The 11,355-nt window shown below is 38.1% G+C and overlaps 2 protein-coding genes across 4 annotated transcripts; one reads left to right on the top strand and one right to left on the bottom strand.

Moving 5' to 3' along the window:
- The first annotated feature begins 245 nt into the window (after window positions 1–245).
- Window positions 246–1,733, top strand: Polr3h (RNA polymerase III subunit H). 3 transcript variants are annotated; one of them, XM_071777602.1, is made up of 5 exons: window positions 246–628; window positions 700–883; window positions 1,158–1,295; window positions 1,380–1,501; window positions 1,579–1,733. In XM_071777602.1, exons 1-5 carry the CDS (start codon window positions 518–520, stop codon window positions 1,630–1,632), a joined length of 609 nt encoding a protein of 202 aa, XP_071633703.1. In that variant the 5' UTR covers window positions 246–517; the 3' UTR covers window positions 1,633–1,733. The 3 variants fall into 3 exon arrangements, with proteins under 3 accessions (XP_071633703.1, XP_071633704.1, XP_071633702.1); XM_071777603.1 differs by having other exon boundaries at window positions 251–628; window positions 700–874; window positions 1,374–1,501; XM_071777601.1 differs by having other exon boundaries at window positions 253–628; window positions 1,374–1,501.
- Window positions 1,695–11,221, bottom strand: LOC139812626 (uncharacterized). Its single transcript, XM_071777599.1, has 7 exons — window positions 10,160–11,221; window positions 7,236–7,600; window positions 6,674–6,967; window positions 5,756–6,047; window positions 4,534–4,729; window positions 4,191–4,339; window positions 1,695–3,791 (listed from the first exon to the last, which is right to left on the bottom strand). Exons 1-7 carry the CDS (start codon window positions 10,320–10,322, stop codon window positions 3,643–3,645), a joined length of 1,608 nt encoding a protein of 535 aa, XP_071633700.1. The 5' UTR covers window positions 10,323–11,221; the 3' UTR covers window positions 1,695–3,642.
- Between the last annotated feature and the right edge of the window lie 134 nt (window positions 11,222–11,355).

Here is an 11,355-nt window from a genome sequence, read left to right as displayed (position 1 = left end):
GTATGCAGAAGCCATAACGCTCCGCGTAATGCTAGGTCTACAATGCGAGTCGTAAAGTCGTGAGTCATAAGAATTGACCAATCACAATCGAATTTGAGGAGAATAATCGACTGTGATTGGTCAATTCTTACGACTCACGACTTTACGACTCGCATTGTAGACCTAGCATAAACGTATAGTATAGGTATGTTGCACTAGTTCAGAAGTGCAGCGAAAACGAACAGACCTTATAGGTTGGGGCTATGGGGCTTGAATGCTCACGTCTCACCGCATATTGCCGCATGGCGCATAGCAATTAGCGTTGATTGGAGGTTGGAGCAGAACATTTTATCGCGTGCATCTTTGTGTGCGCATTTGTACATTTTATATATGTATATTAATAAAAATAGAAGAAATACGGAATGTTTAAGACAAAAGCATTTCTCTGATAATATTTTCTTGGCAATACCTTGCGTATTAGTAGAAGTATATATCAAATTTTGATTATATATATATCTTTGATAGTGATAAAACAAAAATGTTTGTGCTGGCGGAGTTGAAAGATACTGTTAGGATACCACCAAGTAGATTTCAATACAAATTGAATGACGTCGTTACTGACGAGTTAAATAGGAAACTCGCTAATAAAGTAAGTTATTTTTTATTAATTAAAATAAACTCGGTCCCATCAAGAAACTATTTTTTATACTGTTATTATAGGTGTACAAGGATGTAGGTCTGTGCATCACGTTGCACGATATTACCAAAATCGAAGAGTCATATATTTTTCCAGGAGACGGAGCTTCTCACACAAAAGTGACATTTAGATTTATTGTGTTTCGCCCGTGGATAGAAGAAATATTAATAGGAAAGATTCGTAGCTGCAGTCCTGAAGGTATACATGGTATGACATTCTAGTTATATAATTTAATTTTTCATCACACATGTTATTAATATTTACTTTTTATATCCAATATAAACGGCTTCGTCTCATTTTTTCTTTATGCAATATCTTAATTCTTTAATCATCTTATATAAAACCTAAGCATATATAGACATATGAGGTTTGGGATCGAATCTGGGGTCTGTCCACTATAAGTCGACCATTCTCATATGGAACCAAGTGTTATTTCGTCGCACATGTTATTAATATTTATGTTATGTTTTGTTTTGTGCAGTTACATTAGGATTTTTTGAAGATGTAGTCATACCACCTCACAAGTTACAACACCCGTCACATTTTGACCAAATGGAACAAGCATGGGTTTGGATATACAAGGAAAATGGAAAAACGCATAATCTGTTTATGGATGCTGGTACATGTTTTACATGCATGCAAGAATCATGTATTAATTTAAAAACGTAAATCATGAAATTAAAATACTAAATTTTAGGAGAAGTTATCCGATTCAGGGTAGTGAAGGAAATCTTTACGGAAGCACCTTTATCATCGGCACCTAATGCACCTCGCGACATAAGTGAGAAGCCAGAAGCCAATAACGTTGCGCCATATACCTTACACGTATGTTTACAAGTTAATGTTATATTATTAATATGTTAGTTTTAATTTCAACAACTAATGGGACAATCACTTTATAGGGATCAATTGACGAACCTGGTTTGGGTTTAGTTACCTGGTGGGAAACTGCATAATTTATTACATATATTACAATTCATTTTAAGCAAACTAGATTGTGTGATTAAAATACAAAAAAAACTGGTCAATAAATTTTTATTTTTTATTTCACAGCACATTCCATTGTATTGTGTCATCATTGAACGTTCAATCTGTGAGCGATATCTCACAGTGTGACTCGGTTTTTCAATATAGCTTTGCCTGTATAGATATATTTACGTTCAGTTTTGATTGATAACAGAATTATATAGGTATAGTTTGTACAATATATACAAAGTTATTATATGCCAAACATGTGACAATGCATAAAAACGATATTTGCATACGATTATTAGATTACTTTGAGAGATTATCTATAACTTAATTTAACAGAACATATATTCCAAAGCTATTGCTATAATCCAGAAGATACAACGTTTTGACAATTTATTATATAAATCTTTTGTATTAAAACGAAAGACGCATAATGCAATAATATATTGTGCAATTGATGTTTCTTAAATTTCAGACTTTTTAATAGCAAATCTGACTTCATTATATAGCATTAGCCACAACGAATGTTGGTGAAAAGTCTTAAATTTAAAAAATACTGATTGCATGATATATGTATGCTGCATAGCGTTTTTAAAATTTTTTGCGTCTTAAATGAATAGTGCAATTGTAAATTAAGAAAAAGTTTCTTTGGCATTCTATTGCTGTTGTCTTAATGCGCAACTCAGACGTAGCGCTCGTTTACATTTATTAATATGATGCACTTATTTAATCATTAATAGCTTTTTTTTCGATATATGTGTGTGTATGTGTACACACACCCATACCCACACCCACACACACAAAACATATATATCTATATGTATACCAATGAAAGATGTAATACGACACATACATATCGACGTAATAAATTATTAAAATTATTATCCACTTGAAATACGCGAAATATATCTAATTATGTGTTACATTAATACATACTTAGTTGGAAACCACAAAGAATACAGCTAGTAAAAAGTCTTAAATTTAGAAAACACTGATTGCACAGGGGTACATGAAGATAATATATGGATGACGATGTTACCGCGTTATCGTTATCTGCTACAGTTGTGGGCCATGATTTTCTGTCTATTGACACACGTATCAAACAAATAATACGAATCATGTATTCATGAATAGGTTGCTATGTATAATACGACTTGGAATGTTACCTTCTGTGTAATTGATATCTGCTAAATACTTTCTTTCAAGCAACGTGTGAAGTGTGTTGCAGCAACTACAATCGCAAAGAATGGAACAATGCACACTTGATAGACGCATTTGGCGGAGACGATAATTGAGTAACAATATGTAAACGTCATTCCTAAATTCACTATCCAAATATTTCTCGGCTGTTACGTCCGTCAAATGCGTTTGATGATGTAATCGTTCAAATGTATGCGAATCAATTCGAATTATATACAATATAAATTTAAAATTTATCACAGTTCTAACTGTTGAGTCTCTTGCCATATGTTTAGTCGGACTTTCTACATTATTAGGAGGCAAAAAGAAAGACTCACCGATCTCTCTTTTCTGATGCATTATCAATCTTTTCTAATGTACAATATACTGAATTCACTTCTGTACATAATCATTACATGCAAGAGTCTTCTTTCTGTTTTGTCTAATCGATATAGATACAATCGCGATCGTATATGCTAGTAACATGATTACATGTAGAATGATAGAATGAAAAAATACGAACGGAAGTGCATGGGACGTTAATGTATTAAAAATGTCTATGCATTATATTTAGGGCTAGTGTCCTCTTAGACCATTACATTAGAGGAAAATGTAGTGTTTCTTCATTATCTGGACGTCAGTTGCTTTTTATGCTGTGCTCCTATCAATTGTACTGCTTCCATCTTTCGTTCAAAATATTGCTTTCTGCGAACTTTCTCAATTAAAATCTGTGTTTCTCGTAGTTTAACTCTTTTCGTTTGACACATATATTTGCATATAAAGGAGTTTTGTCCGCAGATATTCTTATTTATTGTTTATTCGATGATTAGGCAACGTGGTAGATGTTCACGTAAATAGTCAAACAGTTCTCGTGACGTTCCTGGACAATTAGTTAGTTCTAACTCGTGTAAGTGTCGAAGCTGTATCAGACTAGATAAACCACTACTTGTGAGCAATGGACAACCTATATCAAAATAAATCTTATTTAATAGACATCCTATTAATATATGTAATTAAATTTACATAACTCTCTCAACTTCTCTTGCGCAAGTTAATTAATTAATAAAAAAAATAATATATTGTATTATTTGTTAAAATGACACACTTTTCTTGTTGGTTATTCGAAGTAATTTGATTTTATATTTCTATGTAGAAATTCTTTAAACTTCTATCTGTAGAGCTAATCTATAGAGATTCCGTAGAGTTTCTCTGATGAGGATGTAAATAATAAACTTTATACTGTTTGTTACACAAAGTTAAATAATAAACTTTATACTGTTTGTTACACAAAGTTTAAGTAATATTTCATCACGTAAAAAAGATTGCGCAAAGTTATGATTTGTAAGTTAATATGTGATCTTACCTGCCACGGACAACACCTGTAGAGATCTCATGACGCATAAATGTTGAAGTCCGAAATCTCTAAGTTGTGAACACCATCTCAAAAACAAAGCATTCAACGAAACCATCGTGGAGATGTAACCGACCCCGATATCAGTAATGTGTACACACCTGTACAGTAATATGAAAAATATACAATGCAAAAGATGGACAGGGAAATGCATTATTATAAATTACACGAGTATGTTAAAAACACGAAATAACAGATAAAATGCGTACAGATTTATCATGATGTCATGACAAATAGTCTCTTGCTTAAAAGTATTGCGCACGCAAATCTACTTATAATTCAAATTTCTTCTTACCTATCTAAAGTGAGTTCTTCTAAATTATTCAAATCACAGGCGATATATTCCAACGCTGCATCAGTAATCCTTGAGCACCAACTGAGATCTAAGGAACGAAGTCTTGGCAAGTTTTCCGCAATTAATTCAACGCCGTCATCTGTGACTTTACTGCATCCGGAAAGTGACAGTACAGTCAAATTGGGCAAGGAATGTACTAAAACAAAGAGACAGATGTATTAATTTTCGAATATCTCAAAATTACATACGGGAAAAATGTATAGCATTATTTAAAAAAAAACCATAAAACCATAAAAGAACACAAAAAAGATCTTTCGAATACAAATTTTGATATACAATATTTATTACATCATATACATTATTATTATATTATTTGCTTTTTGGAATTAGTTATACTTAAGAAAGCATAAATTTGATTAATAGATTTAAGGTAAAATTTAAAGTTGATTTCTTGAAGCAGAAATTTAATTAAACATTTTTGTATTTATACTCCTTACCACATTTTTAATTTTAATTATTTTATAAATTTAATTAATGTACATTAATGTCATGTATCAAAAACACATATAAATACTTGAAGTATAAAATTTGATTATTAACATAATCCTCTTTTGCAATGTTTTCTTTTAAATAAGGGATAAATTTGTCATCTGTGAAGTATATACACGCTTATTTTCTGGCACGCTCGCTATAACTTGAGTCTGAGCTATCGGTGACAGCTTGAAAGCTAAATAAAGCTATGTTCCGTAATTCTAAATTTAATCTCAAGCACGTATGCACCTGCCTTATAATTTTGGACTATCACTATATTATTATACATCTAATTAACTTTGTCATTAATAAAAGTCGCAATTAAAATTTAAAATTAGCAAAAGGTGTTGGCCATGTTTTTTCGAGAATAATTTCATGATTTACTGTGTAATCATTATCGCTTGCTTTTAACCGAAAAATAAAACATTTCAACTTTAAGAATAAAGTTTTACCGTCTATTTCAATAGACGTTAATTTTATTTTCAATTTTAAATATAAAACAGTATTTGTCAAAGAATATATATACTTTTGTGTATTTTTATATTAAATTTCCTAAATTTACATTAATACATTTCACATTAATACATAGCATCGTTATATTGAATGTAAGAGAGAACTTGAGATGAAAAGAAATAAGTCTAATTGTAAGCGAATCATATCAAAATGACAAAAATATGATAATGACTCTTACCAATATTTACTACGCCGTGATTTGTGAGCTCCCAGCAGGATTGCAACTTCAAGATACTGAGTGCGCTGCTTTGTTTTGCACTGAAGTAACCGAGCGCAGCGTCAGTAACGTGATAAGCTTGCAAAGAGAACTCATAGAGACTCGGCAACAGTTGAGCCACGGCGCCGACGGCCTCATCGGCGACATTGATGCAATCCGATAAAGACAACGACACTATTCTCGGGGTAAGGCATGCCCACAGGCCGGCCTCTGTTATCTCATTGCAGCCGGCTAATTCAAGCTCGTACAAAGCCTAAAAATAATGGCAAATCGTAAATCAATTTGACACGAGTTGCATTGTGCAGTCATGCAAGTCGAAATCTCCTTAACGAACTTTACGTTCTAGTTATCGAGCCTCGAGTCGCAAATTAAGTCTTGGCTGACACAGCATCTTTCGCCCGAGTAAAGTAGCGTTTTTTACTTCGAAATAAATCTGATTCAACTATTTTCATAGCGTTATTCGTGAGGATTCGTGGGATCCATCGTAGGACATATCGCATAAGTAAAATTGTGGATATAATGTAATAATTTATATTACATAAAAATTTTTTTATATATATAATTAGTCTTTCTTGAATCGATTATAATTTTTATACTAAATACGACAAGTTATTTAAATATTTATAGCAATAGAAAAATATCAGATTTGTTAAAAACAGTTAAAAACTTAAAAGAAAAAAGGATTTTCTCAAACACATTTCTTTTCTCATGTTAATTTACTCCAAATGAGAATGAAAATATTTTCCTTCGCTTACAATCTTTGTCTCTCTAATTGTCTAATTTCATTTATCGGCGTTCATTATATGCAAATTCGTATTTAGAGTATAGTAGCGTTATAGCGGTACAGTAGATAGGGAAAGATAAGCGTGTGGAATTTACCTGCAAATGATCCAAGAGCGCTTCGAGACCTCTGTCCGTTACCGCGCAGCATCGCAATGATAGAGAGTGCACGTATCGTTGTGCCAACGGAAAACCGCGGGTTAATTCCGGAATATCTTCGTCAGTCGCGCTTAGGAGAACTAACGAATCGAAACCTCTTCTCACTAAAGAAGCGTAAAGTCGGGTACGCGCGTTCGGTTGCATAGCGCGAGCCTCACGGCATCGCACCACCGGCACCAGTCCCGTCCAAAGACGCGGTCTCGCATAGAGAATATCTCTCCATCTCGTGCAAACCTGTGTGCAACGATAACGCGATGTAATTAAGTTGGATATAGATATGCATTTGACTGAATGATGAAGAAGCTGATGTGACAAAAACAATGGTAGATATCTTGCACTATATCTGGTATTCTGCGAGAGAATATGAAAGTAAAGCGTTGCTAGCTATAACTACATATAAGAGTAAAACTATAAAAATAATAATTAAAAAAAGCCATAGATTTTTTAATATGTATTTCAATCGTATATTGAAACAGAAAATTTTGTTTTATCCGTCACGCACCTGAGCCAAGATTCTTCTTTCCGTAGCGTTAAAGTAGAGAAAAAATCGCCCCAGGAAATTATCGTCCTGCATCAACTGTTCCCACGTAGTCGGTGGCGCGTAGCCACCGGTTCCTCCACTGGCCAAAGGAACGGCTATCTTCATCCTGTTTCTGGGTATCCTAGTTCTGCTCGGGGTGACGTTATTCAAGCGTTCCTTATTGTTGCCCGCTGGCACATTGTTGATGGTCTGTGTGGCACTTCGGCTGGGCTTCTCGGGTGTCGCGTTCACATTATTCGCGCTTTGCAAATTCATATAAGCAACGCTACCACTGCCTCCGCAGAAGACGTTCGTCACGCGCTCCATGACGCTAGTCTTGCCGCCCCCTGAAAAATTTTAGGTCAAGTTAGTCAGTTTCAACATTGTCCGTTCGCGCGTTAAAAATGTCGCAAGTTTGCTTGTCAGATTAAATATATTAGTAATCGGAACGGTGATTGGAAAAATTCAGGGTTCAAGTTTAAAGAAACGGGAGATCTGAAAGCCGTATATGGATATTTGATTGATGAAAAATATGCTAAGCTATAAGAATTTATGAGAAAAGATGTATGAAATTAAAGAGCAGAAATATCAAAGGGGCGAAAGGACATCAATCAATTGTTGAATTTTATATAGAAATTAAATATTTAATAAATGTATAGACTTGGTATTTTTCTTTTTATAAATCTTATTACTTATATTTGTAAAACACTAGGAGTTTGTTGAATTGAAAGAAACTGAGAATAGTGAGAATTCATGAAATTTAGAATCGTGAAAAGGAGAATCTATGGAATTTCGAATATTATGTAAGATGGCAAGGCGCATTAAGTAACTGTTAAAACACGAGAATATTTAAGTAACCAAATTTCTTCTTTCAAGCACTTTGCTTGGCATACTTTTACCGCGAAATATACATTGCAGTGATGTAAAAATTTATCAGTCGAAGAGAATTCTCCGTCGACTTCTGAATCGATACTGTTAGCATAACTATTAGCATAATTCTACCGTAATTTTCTTTACGTTAGCGAAATCTGGCATGATAGATTACTCAAGGCGTATTCTTGTAAGTATTCTTGTTTTCTTTCCAAGTTGTATGTTCTATTTGGCTCGTGGTGCACCGCTACTTCCCGTTGCCGTTTATCTTGCAAATTATTTTTATTTTTAGCAACTGCAATGTACAAGCTTATCTTGTACGAATAGCGCGAAGATGAATTATAATGATACAATTATAATTACGCCAATATGTAATGGCGAAATTATACTTATGAGATTTTCCTAAGCATCTTTAACGTGTTTGTATTCACATTCGTGCGAGTTATATTCTGTATGTAATTATCGAATCAATTATTTAGGAACACATATAAAACGTCGTCGCCCTTATAATGTGTGTGTTAATAGCATAAACATTAAATGAGTAACAACGTAAATTGGACAAGTTTTCCATTTATTCTAAATGCGCAAACTACTCGAATAGGCTCAGTACATGACGTAGAAAAGAAAACAAATTAAACTGAACTTATAAATACGCAAATTCAATTTTGAAGCAGATATTAAAAATTACTTTTCAAATCGATAATTAAAGTGGCCCATAATTATTTGGTTTTTTAAAAGTCTCTTTAATTAATGATAAGCGTCAACTTTAGTCGTTATATACGCATCGATGGCCATGCAGATGCAGAGATTCTCGCGCGAGAAGCTCGCGCCTTTCCTTTCTCGCTGCTTCGAAACACCGAAACCCTCTATAGGGCCAGGCTGATGATTGCGCATCTTTGCGATCTTGCCGTTCTGGGCAAGGTCTTGGTATTCTCGGTGTCTGTCTAGTCATAGATATTTAATATCGCCTATTTGGACATCCATAAACATAAACAGTAAACACGCTTGGCGCAAAGACACGGCGGCCGCGGCGCGCGTTTTACCAAGGGAAAAACCGACGTGTGATGGTGCGAGTGTGATTCGTGTGAATCGGATCAGGGCGTTTAGCTTTGAATTCTTTGAACCGAGCTTTCATCCGATCCTCAAATCTGACTACGTGGATCAGTGGATAGGATTTTTTCACCGATCGAGGAAATCGAACCATCGGACGGCCGCGATTACGGTAAAGCGCGATGCTAAGTAAGTAAATAAAAAAATGGCTTGCAAAAGTGTTTCGTTACGTTACATACTCGAGTTCGCGCTCGGCATCGCCGCTATTTTTGCGTGCACGAGGACGTGTACGTTGATCGATTCCGTTGCAGTTAAGATCGCGACGACGAAAGTCACGTATAGCGGTGCCGCTTGACAAATTATGAAAAAAAAATATATATATCGCGTGTAGGCCGTGTAGCAAGACCAAGAGTGCGAGAGCACGTATCGTAGCGACTAGCGAGCGCCGAGCGTTCGTAACGAACCGATAGATGAAATGAGGGAGGAATAAAGGAGCGAGAAACGAGATCCTATATCTATCCTCGCGATTACGTAACAGCAGAACCGGAAGCGGTCCGGGACGCCAATCGCCAAGCCCCCAAGACGCCGAGCGAGAAAAATCGCGGCGGACCGCGGACGGCGGGCGTCTTGATCGGCACCGCGGCATTGTCATTTGTCGGCAACCCTTCGTCTCTAGCTTTTTATTTTCTATCGCCGTTCGGCCGTTCAAGCGGAAGATAATAAACTTGACACCGATCCGCGAGGGCGAACTCCCTTCCTACCCGCGCGCGAGGAAAAAAATCGAAGTCAACGCGGAGCGCACAATGCGTTACTACGAGGAGGAGGCGGGGACGGGGGGCGGGAAGCGAGAGGAGGTGGCGTCGGCGTCGGCGATAGTAATATTAATTATTAATAATTAAGGAGATAAGGAGGCAAGGGAGATGGAGATGTGCAACGACGAAGACGAGGTGACGAGGTGACGAGGACGAAAACGTTTCACCACCGACCATGATGCTTCGACGTCCGTAATCCCAGGCCGTTGATTCGTTTGGTCAGTTCGGCGCTGGCACGCTCGACGACGCCCTGTGCCGATATCGAAGACATGATATCCCGATGAGACACTCGACGGCTCTCGTCTCGTTCCGCACTTGCTGTCACGTCTCTCGGCATCCGTGGTCGAGCTTCGCAGACTTGATGGTAGTCAAGAGCAATACGATACGATCCGCGGGCGATGGAGTCGCGTCATATTCGACTCGACGACGACCGACGACGACGACCGGACGGTAGGAAACGAGTCCCCCTCGCGATTCGCGAATGAGGACGCCGGCGACGGCGGCACTTGTCGCTGTCGCGACTGGTCGCGACGCGCTCTCGGGGGCTCGGGGCCCGGGGGATGATAGCGCACACGAAGGGATGATGGCAGCGAGCGTGCGCGCGCGCGAGCGCGCCCGCCCCCGCAATTCACGCTACTCTCTTCCTTCTATCTCTCAATGCGCGACGATTTCTCATAGCGACGGTCGCGGTGAGTCTTCTGCTACGATTTCACCTCGATTCGCCCTCAGAGAAAGAAGAGAGAGGAAAACGAAGCACTTGAGTCACCCGAGAATCAATAATCGCGATCGCCACGGGATAACCGGGCTCCGCGTCCGCCACGTAATTCGCGGGACATCCGGCGCACGGCTGACATCGACGATGCCGGGTTACTTCGTATCATCGATATTCGACGACACGAATGTCGTCGTGCGTCTCCGTTTACGTGTCGATAGTCAGTAGTGGCGAGCTGTGGCGAGCAATGCGAGCATGGCAAATGGCAAATGGAAAACGGCAAAAGTGAAGCTCGCGAGCGCGCTGCTGCCGAGCTCCGACTGCTCCGAGCTGCCGTTGCGGGTTGCGCGTTGCAGCGATTACGGCGGCAGCGGCGGCACACGTAAGGGTGGTTTGCGCGAGACTGAAACGACTGAATCGATATTCGCGTTGCTGAAGCTCAACTTGTCCGGCTGCCTCTTCCTCACCGTCCTCACCCCCACTTCGCGGTTGCCTTCCTGCCTTCCTGGCGGCGCGTGTGCCAACTGCCAACTGCTAGGCAGCTGAGGGCTGAGGCCGAGGCAGCTACTTACCGCTATTTACGCCTACCGAGAGCACGATCACTCGAATGGCGAGATGTAACGTGCAACATTACGCTTCCCCTTCGGAATCTTTCGAT

Source organism: Temnothorax longispinosus, chromosome 5 (assembly GCF_030848805.1).
Source record: "Temnothorax longispinosus isolate EJ_2023e chromosome 5, Tlon_JGU_v1, whole genome shotgun sequence".
Lineage (NCBI taxonomy): Eukaryota > Metazoa > Arthropoda > Insecta > Hymenoptera > Formicidae > Temnothorax > Temnothorax longispinosus.
The sequence above is the reverse complement of the archived record's forward strand: the minus strand, read 5'-3'. Positions and strand labels throughout refer to the sequence as shown.